The sequence below is a fragment of the Oculina patagonica genome, chromosome 6 (assembly GCF_052425735.1).
Source record: "Oculina patagonica isolate OP01 chromosome 6, crgOcupat, whole genome shotgun sequence".
In the NCBI taxonomy this organism is placed as follows: Eukaryota; Metazoa; Cnidaria; class Anthozoa; order Scleractinia; family Oculinidae; genus Oculina; species Oculina patagonica.
The window spans coordinates 25,266,380-25,280,639 of record NC_135763.1 but is presented as its reverse complement, the minus strand read 5'-3'; the positions used below and the strand labels follow the sequence as shown (position 1 = coordinate 25,280,639).

General features: G+C 37.8%; 1 protein-coding gene across 1 annotated transcript in view; it reads left to right on the top strand.

Moving 5' to 3' along the window:
- Window positions 1–241: 241 nt before the first annotated feature.
- Window positions 242–14,260, top strand: part of LOC144656671 (intermembrane lipid transfer protein VPS13D-like) — a 138,296-nt gene continuing 124,277 nt past the window's right edge. Inside the window, exons 1-14 of the mRNA XM_078516914.1 lie at window positions 242–591; window positions 4,267–4,457; window positions 5,392–5,469; window positions 5,979–6,074; window positions 6,838–6,954; window positions 8,630–8,755; window positions 9,199–9,249; window positions 9,594–9,835; window positions 10,394–10,562; window positions 11,215–11,310; window positions 11,527–11,746; window positions 12,364–12,695; window positions 13,268–13,431; window positions 13,903–14,122. Coding sequence (XP_078373040.1) covers window positions 501–591; window positions 4,267–4,457; window positions 5,392–5,469; window positions 5,979–6,074; window positions 6,838–6,954; window positions 8,630–8,755; window positions 9,199–9,249; window positions 9,594–9,835; window positions 10,394–10,562; window positions 11,215–11,310; window positions 11,527–11,746; window positions 12,364–12,695; window positions 13,268–13,431; window positions 13,903–14,122 — 2,193 coding nt within the window. The 5' untranslated portion in view covers window positions 242–500. The remainder of the gene's footprint in view (window positions 592–4,266; window positions 4,458–5,391; window positions 5,470–5,978; window positions 6,075–6,837; window positions 6,955–8,629; window positions 8,756–9,198; window positions 9,250–9,593; window positions 9,836–10,393; window positions 10,563–11,214; window positions 11,311–11,526; window positions 11,747–12,363; window positions 12,696–13,267; window positions 13,432–13,902; window positions 14,123–14,260) is intronic.

Below are 14,260 nucleotides of genomic sequence, written 5' to 3'. Positions count from 1 at the left end.
CATTCTCAACCAACAAACTACATTTTTATCAGTGTTTTGAGAGGCGGCTCTGACTCGTGTACGTATTTATTTCAAAACCAATCCAGTGTTTTTGACTACTGTACACTGTTTGATTTTACTTGTCACGTATATTGACAGACATGATTTGAGTTATCGAGGGTAAAAATATACAGAGAAGGTTCGAGTTGTCGAGGGATCAAGTTACCAGGGTAAAATTACAGTACAGAATGCATGACAGAAATCCAGGGGAAATCGATTTTGGTTCGAGTTAGCGCGAGGTTCGAGTTTATATCGAGGGTTCGAGTTATCGGGAGTCCACTGTAATTTTGAAAACGTCGTTTTTCCCGGCTACATCTTATAGGATTTTACAAAACGATGCGACATCTTAGAAGTGATATAGTATACCTTACAAATGAGTGGCAACAGTGTTGTACTTGTGCATCGTGTATTTCGAGGAACATCACGGGTTAAATATTATTCATTAAGGAACTTGTAAAGTCATGTTAGAGAGTTTGGCAGCATGGGTTTTAAGGACGTATGTTGGGGAATACGTCGAAAACCTGAACACAGACCAACTTTCCATTGGCTTTGGTAAGTCAGGAAAGCATAAACGCGGAAGCTTAATGTTAAAACCAGTGATATCGCGTATTACCGGTAATTTTTATAGTGGATAGTATGTAAAGGAACTAATGTCATTCGTTTTACCAACCCTATGACATTTTCTGAGATTGTTTTAAACCAAATGGCATCATTTCACCAGATGTCCACTTATTTTGCACGTCTAGATCTGGCTGCGATGTACCGTAAAGCTTTCGTATCATGATCGCTTTCGGTTTTGTTGGGTTGAGCGGAAGCAGAAAAAATGGTTGCGGTTTACGAAAATTCGAAAAACAAGAAAGCTCTATAGTCTCTGTTGTGCTAATAAGGCATCTAAGAACGAGATATTTTAGTTTAGTGAACTAATTATTTAATTTTCTCTATTGTGGTGCTTATTTATTCTTTGTGGTTGCCTAGCAAATTTAAAGATGATTTCCAGTCCGTACTGCGCAGACTCATTTTCATTTGTTTTCATTTGTTTTCATTTTTGTTTTGAATTCGTTGAAACGTTACACTTCGGTGATAGCGTACATGAAGTTGTTTAGTTCGCCATTTCGGATCGTTTGTAAATTAATTTTAGTGTCCCCAATTAGCTCTTTAGCTAAATACCATTGACACTTAAATAAAGTTTATGTATGTATGTATGTATGTATGTATGTTTCGTTCAAGGATTCACGGTGAGCTAAAACGTCCGTTTGAAATACCGTCGAGCTTCTTTTACTCGTTATTATTGTTTTGCAAGGATATCTGGCGTTAATAGTAAAGAAGGAAAAGGTAAGTTTTGTCCCGGAATTTTTATTTTATTTTTATAAACAATAACATTCTTCTGTTTGTGAGACTCACAAACATTGCATGCGGAGATTGCGCAGTACGGACTGGAAATCATCTTTAAGTTATCAATATTTCATGTATCTTTGATCATAAGTCTTATTTCTTGTCAGTTTAGCTCGTTTCTAGAAGATTTATACAAGGTCAAATTCATATGCCACACCATTGGCCATTTGCCAACCTCTTTGTTATTAAATATGCTGGCTCAAAAGTTAAGTATTGTATTGAACAATAATAAATTAATGTGAAATGCTTGACTAGATGTACAGCTCATAAAAATTTCAATAAGCTTTAATTTAATGATAAAATAGGTTGTGGCAGTATGGACAGGGTTTTCATTAAGAATTGTAGTAGCAGGAGAATAGTGTAAAGCCCAGGGGGGTACTCCGGGATCCAAGTGACGGGGATGTGCGAAGGATTTTTTTGGGGTCGAAATTTTCGATTCTGGGATTTTTTTGGGTAGGAGAATTTGGCAGGTATTTTTTGGGTGACTTGATTTAAATAGGGGATTTTTTTGGGTATTAAAATCAAACTAAAGTGCCTTGGCGCGGCCTTGGCAATTTAGGGGTAATTTGACTAGGGATTTTTTGGGCGTTTTTTTTTTGGTCCAGGGATTTTTTTGGGTAATGTCAGGAGACTTAGGGATTTTTTTGGGTCCTGAGTTTTGCCTCCATTCGATCATCCCCGTCACTTTGATCCCGGAATACCCCCCCTGGGGTGTAAAGTAACCGGAGAATGATTTCTAAAGTTTCCGCATCTTAATAAAAAAATAGGTACAGGAATTTGAAATTTAGCCGGAGAATTCTACATAGTAGCAGGAGAATTCTCCGATCTCCGATGCCTAATGAACACCCTGATGGACCTAGTGCAGTCCGATGTCTGTACAAAAAAAACTGAGGGCCAATATATATATCTTATTAACCATGCGCGAGGGCCGTACTGGGCGAATATTGGCCCGAGGTCTTGACAGTACGGATCGAGTGCAGCCAGGTCCGTACAAAAAAGACAGAGGGGCAATATTCGCCCAGTACGGTCCCGAGCAAGCTTGGTTAATAAGAGATTTATTACACGACTGGAAACTTTGTGTAGTGAGAATTGCTACCCGGTAGATGTCATGAAAAACAATGTGCGGCAAAACTTTTACGCACGCTATTAAAATGAGTTAAAATTATTTCTGTGTTTAAGGTCATTTCATTTTTAAAGCAATAAAAACTCTGAAAAAATCTTGCGAAAAAAATCTTGCGCTAAATCGCGCAGAAATTAGCGCGGGAGCATCCGGGACAAAACCCGGTCCAATACTTGGAAAATATCAGCCCTCGCGGGACCGGGAATAAAGCAATCTGATTGGCTGATTTAGTTATTGGCCCTCAGACCACCTTAGTCGTGTAATAAATACTACTTATTACCGAGAGTGAGGTCATTACAGGGGAATCTCAGACCGAGGCCTTGATGTATTGACCGATCGACAGTGAGGTCAATACATCAAGGTCGAGGTCTGAGATTCCCCTGTAATGACCGAACTGACGAGGTTAATAAGTTATTTATTATATGGCCTTTAAGCACTATTCAAAAGAAGAGTATAATCAAGGGGAAAAACACTGGAGGTAAAACTCGCTCTCGCTTTCTGTGGCTCTCTTCGTCGCTTGTACTAAAGAACTATCGATATGCTTATATTTTTCTTTCAGTTATTGAAAAGATAGTTATACTAAGTTTGTCGTCATTTTTTGTTGTTTTTGCCCCCTCTCTAGTAGCTTTTACTCAAAAAAAAAAAAACCGTCCAGCCGAGAAAAATTTTCATAATGCCCGGTCATTACAAGAAAATAATGCCCGCTCAGCAGCCAATCAGTGCACGCCTACTATTGTAGCCATATAATAATGTCCATTATTACACAACTAAGGCAGTCCGAGGGCCAATAACTAAATCAGCCAATCAGATTACCGTATTTTCTCAAATAAACGCCCCCGGCGTTTATTTCAAACTTGGCTTCGTGAACCCGGCGTTTATTTGAAGCCGGCGTTTAATCGGGGCCGGTGGTTTATTAACCGACTGCAATTTTCTGCCAATTTTTTCAGATTGATTTATTGTTACCGATCTTCGAGACCAAGGGGCAGTTTGTCAAGGTGGGACAATTTTTCTCTTCGTTCTGTCCCGAAAAAGTGTACTTGGGTATCCAAAGGTGATTATTTCCCAAAGGTGCACTATTACGGATTGGATAGCTTATGTTGCAATCGAGATTTGTGACAAACAGAATATATTTACTTGTTTTAATTAAGCTTGACCTAAGGCCGAGGCCGGCGTTTAATCGAGGTCCGGCGTTTAATCGAGAAAATACGGTACTTTATTTCCGGTCCCGTGAGGGCCGATATTTTTCAAGTATCGGACCGGGTTTTGTCCCGGATGATCCTGCGCTAATTGCCGCGCGATTTGGCGCAAGATTTTTTGCAAGATTTTTTCGGACTTTTTATTGAAAATAAAATGACCTTAAACACAGAAATAATATTATAACTCCTTTAGCACGAGTAAAAGATTTGCCGCACATTGTTTTCCACGAAATCTACCGGGTAGCAATTCTCAACTACACAAAGTTTCCAGTCGTTTCCAATCATTTTGATCAGCACCAAGAATCACGACCTCTGCAGGTTGGTTCTAATTTGAAAGTGCATGATTTACATGTACTGACTCGAATCTGATTGGCTGACAGTTGCAAATGACTGCTCTCAACTGCACGTACGTGTTTAAAATATTGTACTGGCCAGAGGTCACGATTTTTTGTGCTGATAGTTGCTATCCCCTGGGGACAAGAATGTTAAACACTCTTTAACTTTTGTCTGTTTTCCTAGGCACTGTTGATCTTCATAACCTACCTTTAAAGAAGACAGCTTTGAAAGGACTTGAGTTGCCATTAGAAGTAAAATCAGGATTTATCGGCCACCTACAGCTCTCGATACCCTTACGACGACCAAAGGCTGAGCCATGGATTGTACATATTAACAAGCTATATCTTGTTGCCGGACCTCGTCAACATTCAGAGGTAAACAATAATTTATAACAATATGGCACTCATAGAATTATTGTTCTGATCTGCAATGAGGTCTGTATAATAGCTGACATTTGTTGCAATAATATGTTATTGGTTTCCAACTTTTAAGTTGTTTAAATCTAAAAAGAACACTCTGACTTACAATGACATTTGAAATCATCACAAGTAAATCCCAATTAAATAATTAAAATTGTCTTAACAATTAATTGAAACCGCTAGTAGCGGCCATTTATGTACTGTAGCTAAAGCTCACTACTGTTGTAGAATGCATTTAAGTCCAAGAACACCGAGTTAAATCTACAATATGTGGCAGTAATATGCCTAGATGAAGTAAATTTACAGTGCTATACGCTAGTGACCAATAAAAAGCTAAGAACTAGTTAAGATGTCGCAAGACAAACAGCACTGATGTAACTTTAAGCCTCGTGTACAAATGAACTATGATCATGCTGTACTATTCCTGCATCCCACCTGGCCGTGCTCACAATTTAGAACTGCATCAGCCAGTCAACATTGTGTGACAATTGCTGACTGATGCCTCCCTTAAAGTGTATTAATAAAAGTGCTTTTTGTGGTTGAAACAGATTTAACCTGAAAACCAATTTGCCTACAAATATTTTGTTTTGTTAAGATTAGGTATGCAAAATTCAATGAGGCAAAAGGTTAACACAATATATAATGACCCATTTGCCCTACAACTTGGTACATTAAACCACTGGGAACTGTTATTTATTAACAGCTTCAATAAGGCTGTTAGACATTATAGAAGGGTTTGTAAAAGGGTTCAAGGGAAATTCAGGGAGACCACTTTTTGGGCTGCATACATTATTATACTTAGATATAAAGATGAAAGTGCAGCTTCTGCAAAGAACTAAAACCAGGTCAAACCAGTCTGACTGGTTAATAAAATTATTTCTTCCTTTAGTACAATGAAGAAGAAGAAAAAGATCGGGAAAGGGCACGCAAAAGGAAGCGCCTGGATACTCTGGAGGATCAGTGGCTTGTGAGTAGAAAAATGCAGTCTTTCTCATTTTCAGTTCCATGGCACTCTTATTGGGAGTTTTTGTTACTGAGTACATGTATGACTATCCACTACTTATCATGAAAGCTGAGGACTCCTTTTGAGTTTCAGTTCCTAGCTAAAAATGTATTTATGAATGATGACCAGTGTCATGGAAAAATCTGAAATGTTTGTCACAATATCCTGCAACAATTCTTGCAGTATAAAAATTAGCATGTATGATATAAATTTACATGTGACAATGCTAGTGAGCATCGCATGCCAAGGCCTGGCAGGAGACAGGTGAACAAAAAAAGTATAATTGGAAATACACATTGTATGTCTTATATGTACATTTGTACACATGTACACTTTTCAATTCTGACTAGCTGATGAAAATGGATCCCGGCCATTCATGACTAAGCTTTTTAAATAATCTTTTTCCTTTCATTTGTTTAACACTAAATAGTTATTTAACTATGCCAATTATGTTTGTGTTTAAAACTTAACAGGCAGCTAGAAATGAAAATACTGGAGGCTTTTGGTCTGGTTCTTGGTGGCCGTCCCTGTATTCCTCTTTCTCTACAACAATTGTTGAAAACTTGCAGGTACATGTAATTAATCTGTATAAAGCTGTTGTGAGAATTTTTGTCTGCTATTAATTTTGATAAGGATATTAAGTAGAATTCCACTTATAACCTCTTCTTTCTGCCACTGGCAGAGAGGCCGACCTAAAATAATCGAAACCAAGGAGATTGCCATTTAAATGTACATCATACCTTAAAGTTCATACCTGTTCATACCTGCCAACTTTTTCTGGGTGTGACATTTTTATCGTGAGAGTGCCAGGATTTCCGAAGATGTTCCAAACATATCCCGATCCCACTATGTGGATGTGTTTTGCTAAACTCGACCTCGTTCCCAATGCTTTTCTTGTCAGAACTCTGAGATTCAGGGAAAAAGTATCGTCATTTACTCATTTTACATGGAGTTTTCTTTCCTCACATTGGTTTGAGTTTACATATTTTTGGAAAGTGTGTTGGTTATGGTTATAATAACCAACATTTTTTGACTAGGCGTAAGAAATTGGTTCGTCAGCGTGAGTTGGCGTGAGATTGAAGTTTTTAACTTGCAGGCATGAGACTCACGCCTTAGGCGTGAGAGTTGGCAGGTATAAATAATACCTTGTGTTAACCCCAAAAAAATAATGGCAGACCCCAAAAAGCTCCACTGATTCAACCATAATAATGCTCAATCCAGTATCCAAGTTTTACTGACCCCCAAATCAGCCGAAATACTGTTATACTTATATATAAGACCAAGGTGTGCACATATTTAGCCTTGCTTGTATTCCTTTTCTCTCCCTTTTAGCTTGTTATTAGTGATGTACATTTTCGCTATGAAGATGCAACAACCAAAGAATCCTTACCTTTTGCATTTGGCATTACCATTGCAAAACTCTCAGCTCAGTCTACCAATGAAAACTGGGTAAGTGTTAATAATAAAAAGCTGTAGGTAGGTTAATTTTTACATTGTACAAAGAACAGAACTCTTTTAAATAGAACTGTTAAATTATATCATACAGAGTGGCCAGTGGCCCTTTGCCAGCATGTACTAAAACCCAAAACAACAAAACAACAAAACAAACCCACCAAAATGAAACGACGGAAACGAAACCACTGAAACAACCGAAATGGCTGAAACAAGCAAAATGAAACAAAATTTGTCCGAAACAAGCAAAACCCATTACAACTATTGAGAGCTAACCGTCAACACGCTAACCGGACTAGTGCATAGTAGGCTAACCAAAGTGAATAGTAGGCTACAGGGACTGCGCAGGATGAATTTGAGTGGAGGGGCTGAAAGTCAAACCCTGAAGTGAGTTAACTTGGGGAGGGGGTCGATGGGGGTACAGGGGCATGCTACCCAGGGAACATTTGGATTTCAAATTCTTATCACTTTAATACCGGAAAATGCATTTGAGATTTAAATGTTCAGGGCTTTAAAGGTTTTGGTAAAAGTATTTGATATGAGAAAAAAACATTGGGATAAAAACTACTTACTGACCCTGACAACTCTTGAACCTTATTCACTACAGGGCTCGACTTTCAGGAGAAAAACCTTGGGGTCAGGTGGCACATAATTTTTCAGATTTGGTGGCCAGCCCAAGCACTTTAGTCGCCAGAGTTGGGGGGGGGGGGGGGCACAAATAAGCAAAACTGAACATATTTTTTTGCAATTAAAATTTTATTTAGAAACATACATTACAATCTCTCCTTACTGGATTTCTGGTTTTTTTGGATCGGTTTCTGGGTTTCTAGGGTTACCCCCCTCTTCCAGCATTAAATTTGCTGGTAACCATTTATACACCTGGGTGAAAAGAGGCACTATGATCTAGTAAAGTGTCTTTTCCAAGAACACATTAGGCCTGAACCTGGACCACTTGATCCAGAGTCCAGTGTGCTTACCATTTGGCCACCAATGCTAATCCTATCAAGGGGGTTTAGCAATACTCGTAGGTACTAGAAAACAAAGTTAAACATCAGACTAGTAAACCATCTAAGCTTGTAGACAGACTTTGATCCTTACTTACATGTAAGTGGATAATAATGTGGGAGAGATGGAGGACTTCCTGATGGTTGCCGCACTAGACTCTGGATTGAGGGCTTCAGGTTCTAGCCGTGTGTAAGTGGTGTCTCTTGGACAAAGTGACTCTCTCTACCTGCCGCACTAGACTCTGGATTGAGGGCTTCAGGTTCTAGCCGTGTGTAAATGGTGTCTCTTGGACAAAGTGACTCTCTCTACCTAGTTGTATAAATAAATACAGACAAATTAAATGTTAATGCTTGGGGGTAGTCCTAGTATCACATCTAGGGGAAAGTAGAAATAGTCCTACTAATACTTAAGATGCCAGTGGCATGGCCAACACAGACTTTTACTGAAGTGAATAATAGTACATGTATCTATGTTGGGATCTATCTATGGTTTAAACATTTTTTTTCAAACTGGTTTGATTTTTATTTTCCTTTGTTTTAGGTTTTGATAATGAGTAATGGGAGACAATGAAAAATAAAAATCAACTGGTTCAAAAAATTTAAACGAAACTCAAGATAAATAAATATTTAAACCACAACATCTACATAACTGTACATTTTGGTTGTAGAATCCAGAAGAGATTATCCAGAATGAACGAACAGTCAAATACAAGTTAATTGAGCTGCAAAACATGGCCATCTACTGGGATACTGATGTGACTCTTGTAGGTGACTTGCCATCCAGAGATCTTGAGGTGAGTACTGGTGGATTTATGCTGAATCACCAAGAAACTGCATGCAGCTGAGGGTTGCTTGTAAGGAATGAAATAAATACTGTCAACTTCAACAAATGCAAATTTGTGTGGATTGTTTCATTTCTTTAAAATGTGGACGCAATACTGTACTTCCACAGTGCATTTCTCTGCCTAGGAACATTAATGGGTTACCTACAAAACCTGACAAACTACTGGTTGGGGGGTGGGTGGGGGGCAAGGGCACTAGCACCCCATCCTGCTGGGTGCTTAATAGCAATCTACTGATAGTCACTTCATACTATTGAATCTGGAGTTCCACTGTAATTAAAACCCGGTTTACCAGCCCTCTTCATGTATATAGTAGTAGCCTAATTATATACTAATTATGTAGACCTTTTGGTATTTGTTAAAGGTGAGGATAATTTCACTTTTTGTATTTTTAGAGCGCACTTCAACGAACAATTAACAGAAACCAGGGAAAAGCTGGCTTTAGTGTGAGTACATGTACTTTTAGTAACCAACTTTGAAATTTTTTACAGCAGTAAGCTTAGATTCCCTGCACAAATTTATCTTTATGAGGCAGCTTGCTATATTATGATAACGTGATAAATTATAGCTGAAATGACATAACAGTTCGTAGGATTGTTTAAAAGTTTTTGTTGCTGTCGATACATTCTCAATATTCACTTCCATTCCACTCTTTTTTCAACAACTCTGCTGTCTTCCAATATCCTTAGGTTTTAATGTATATCTAGATGTATATTTTAATTGCTTTAAATCTGAAACAATAATAAGAATTTCATAACTGCTATTGTCACATTTGTTTTTTGTTCTATAGAAGCATCAGTACATCTTGGAGCCCACGAGTGCACAGGCCAAGATGAAGCGGAATGCCAGTACTTTGCCTTTGAGGTCTCGGCAAATGCCACGTTTTGTTGCGGATGTTCATGTGGAAACGATTCCATTGTCGCTGGAGGAAACACAGTACAAGATTTTGCTTGCTTTGATAGATGGGTTTGAAAGACATTTCAGGCAATGTCATTACCTTAAATGGAGGCCAAAAAGCCCAATTAAGAACAAGTAAGTGTTCAGTGTAGTGTATATAACATTAGCACCCTCAATTGAGGCCCTACCAAACAATCAGTGTATACTTGTACTGGCTAATGAGATGCATGTGTACAATCTACTGTGTTGAACATGTAGGGCACATGATTGCTCAGTTTGACTCTCTGAGACAATGCATTTAAAAACATCTGGAGCACTGCAAAGATTACCTCAGAGAGAACCTCAAACCTACTGACTTTTAGAAACTGCAATAAATTATAAAATAATTCCATTTTTTAAGTAGCTGCTGTAGCTGATTGACCCAAGAGGAAAAATTTTTCATTGTGGATTTGATACCCTAGAGAGGGCTGTTCAGCTATAATAATGGTTGTGTCCACTGCTTCTGAAGTACAGCAGGATAATCAAGTAAAATTCAGGCTGTTGGCCTAGATCAACCTGAGAATTCACTTATAGGCACCATCTTTTATTTGTCATGTGACCTTTTTTGCAGCTATAAGACATATATAATTATATGCATGTGTCATTGCTCAATAACAGGATTGCTTTCTAAGCTAATTTTCTCACGGTTATTAGTGCAAGGAAATGGTGGCAGTTCTCAATAACGTGCATTCTTCAGTCAATTAAAGAGAGAAATCATCATCAAACTTGGAGTTTTGCAGTCAAACGAGCTCACGACATTGTGAAATATGTCAATATATATTCACAACATCTTACATCTGCCCCAGTGGAACCTTTACTCAAGGTAAATATCTGCAGTGAACTGTTCTAGTGAGAAAAATATACAATTTTAAGTCAACTTTGTTGAATTTTGTTTCTTTCGGATGTTCTGACACAAATAGATTGGACATTTCCGTTAAAAGTACATACATAACCAGACTGAATTTTTCCTTGACAAGTTCTGACAGACTAAACTTTTCTGTTAAAGATTTAAACTTTGCAAAAGCTGATACATTAATTTACCATTTTGGGTAAAAGCCAAAATCTGGTAAAATTCCTGGAAATCAGGCACTCCAGAAAGCACATATTTTTTTCTCGCCACCATTAAAAAGTGGATATAAAAATTATATACTCACCAAAGTTTCAAGTTCCAAAGAGTCTTGTAACTCCAGAAATTTTTCCTTCAAATCTTGAGAAATTCAATATTAGCAGCTGCCATTTTTAATATTGCTCAGCAGCCCAGACGCATATTTGTGACGTCGTTTGGCGGGAAGCTCTGTGAGATTTGAGTTGATTTAAACACTATACTGGTGTTTTGTTTGTATTCCAGGATTCAGAATATCAGCTTGTCCGGTTTAAACTGTTTTAGCAAGTCTTGAAGGGTGGTAAAAGAACAGTGACATTTCATTGTTTGCTGAGATGCTATTCCTGAGATGTTATGTTCTGTGTTTTTCTAGGAGGTACAGGCACAAATTGAGGATGAGTTGACATTTGAGGAGCTGGTAGTTTTGAGATCAATTGCACAAGCAAGGGCAGAGAATGACTTGAGTCAGGTACCTTTTTATCAATTTATGTTTCACTGAATTACGTTTTTTTGGGTTAACTAGACAAGCTATGAATGTTAGGCAAGTCCCTGTTTTGTACAAGAAGCCTGTCAATTGTGTCAGTACTGTTATTTTGTTTTGGGTCTTTTCAAGCAATAGATATTACCGTATAGCAAGTTTTGTATCGCGTATCATTTTGATTCTCAGTGAACCTTTGTTTGGCAGATGCAGACATATACAGGCAATGAAGGTGAATCTCAGCGACTACAGAAAGAGGAGCCAGGGAAAGGTACCTCTGGAACAGGAGGAGGGGCTCGGAGTTGGCAAGGCTGGTTAACAAGATGGTACAGTTGGTCTGGAACAGACACTACTGATGGGACAGCTGGCACGACAAAAGGAAATGATGCAAATCCACTGTTTATGGGGGAACCTCCTACTACAAAGGGTAAGTTGATAATATCATTACCACCAACTTTTTTTATAAAAAAGTGTGTTGCTTTTGTGATACTTAAGTCTATTTCTGAAGCTCTCTTTTTGTGCCTGCATACAGTGTTGTTTATGGTGGATACATGCTTATTTTCATTGTGAAATTTAATGTTCAATGGTATTATTAAGATTATTTGTGCAAAATAGTTCCTTTTTGATGTATATTGTGGAAGGTCGTGGGTTCGAGTTCCATCTGTGAACTCAGAATTTTTTTCTGAGTTCATTCTCTCCACTCATCAATTCATTATTATTATTGCATTTGTAACACACTTTTCCTAGTCTGTATTGGTGTATTTTAATTCAAAAAGGATCAATATGGTAAAGGAATTAAACTTTATTGTTTTATATTTAGTAATAATATATACAATAGTAATAGTAATAATCTATACAAAACTGTGCTGCTCATTTGTTTTCTTACTATTCCTACAACACTATATAGTTTTCTTCCCATATTTTCCAGTTTCTACTGCTATGTAAATATTGTTACACATGGGCTCACATATTCTTTAGTAAAGGAGTTTAAGAATGGTTCTCATTGAAATAGCTTTTTCAATCTTCCAAACCATTGTTTTACAGAGGAAGAGGAGTTTCTTGGTGAGCTTGCTGATAGTCATCTCAATGAATCAATCTTCAATAGAGACCAGGTCTTTGCACACTTGAACTTCAGACTGGATGCTGGCTCCTTTAAACTGGTCAACACCAAGCACTCAAACACCATCTCACAAACAACAACTGCATTGCCAGTTGTTGAAGTGGAATTTTCAGACTTGAGATGGGACTCTGAGATGCGGCCTCGCTCAGGCACTTGGGAGTTTAGTGTGAGTCTGGGAGCTTTGTTTGTTCGAGATAAACTGACCACAGGAACATTGTTTCCAGCTCTGATTTGTCCACAAGGTCGAGAGTCACAAGTAAGTGATTTATTTTCTAAATTTTTATTGGGAATCAGGTTACAATCTTGCCTAGTGATAGATTATGAGATCAAGACTGGAGGTATTATAATTGTTATTGAAAGATAGTATTTGTTGTTGTGATCAGGTAAACAGGGAAGTTACTGGCCACCACTTTCCGTTCTCTTTTTTGCTTATGTTTGACGTATCAAACACAAGACCCAAAGGTAGACCATTTCAGCTTATTGTGTTCTGGCAATCCTGGACAAAGTTCTTTCTGTAATAACAGCACTAAACTTTTGCCAACTCAAAGAAAGTACGTTTTAATCTAGAGATACTTGCTGAGTTCGTACAACAATTCAACTGACACTATCACAAATAGTAATTAACCTAAAATTTACATATATTACTTGAAAGCGTGAACTCGCAGGAATTTCACACATTATGACAGTCAATCCTCTTGACGCCCTGTGACAAGGCACTTTGCACTAACTTTTCTTTCGAACATCTAGTATAGACATAGAACAGGCAGACGAACATCACCTCCATTTAGTAGAGCAGAGCCTGGCATCATTGAATTTCTTCTCTCACAGAGAGTCTCACAAAGCAAGAAACAGGGAACATTAGCAAAAGGTACATTTGGAGCAATGGTGATGTCTGCTGCAAGTTCAGAACTTAATATTTCACAAGATATGAGTGAACCAGTGTTTGAAATGAAGTTTGAATCGCTACCACCCGCAAGCAAAATTGGTTACAGGTTAGTTTTACTCACACTTTCTAAAATTGGAATTGTGTCCTTGGATCACTTATTTCTTATGTACTTATATTGAGTGCAGTAACTGGGGCCCAGAATACATAATTTGTCCAAAACAAGTGCAACTTTTACAAAGTTAATTTTCTACTATCTTAGAAATTGCAAAAGTGAAAAATAAAAAATCACACACTGAGGGGCTTGGGTCTGAAGCAGGGCAGTAAAGTATATATGATGCTTGCGTAATTTGTGCAATGTTTCCGTTGATAAATCTCATCATCTCTTTGTTTGCTCAAGGCATGTTAGGATGTTGTTTGTGACAGTTTTGTTGTTGTATGACTTTTTTACTTAGTAAAATATTGTTTATCTACTAGAGTTGACAATTATAGTCTGCGGTGTTACTTAACAATAGTAGATAAACATTCTATTTTATTTTAATAATTGATAACAAACTTCTGTTAATCTTATGGTATCTAGACTATCAGTAACCACACAACCTCTGGATGTAGTTTACAACCCAGTGGTGCTGGATCACATCTCAGCGTTTTTTTCCCGTGCATCCCTGGAAGGTACTCAAGCCCTTCATATTGAGAGGCAGCTCCGTGAAGTGGCACGAGTCAGATATGAAGAACTCAAAAGCCAGACAAGGGCTGAACTTGTGCAGACACTTGATGCCATGATGGAGGGATCAGAAATGGTAATTATAACTTAATTTCTGAAAGGAACAATGCACTTTTTTCAATTTGATTCTCCAGAGTTTTCAACAGAGACTGGTCATGCTCAGATATTCTTTATTTAATGGCAAAGTGTTGTTGTTGATTTTATTTAAAAGGCT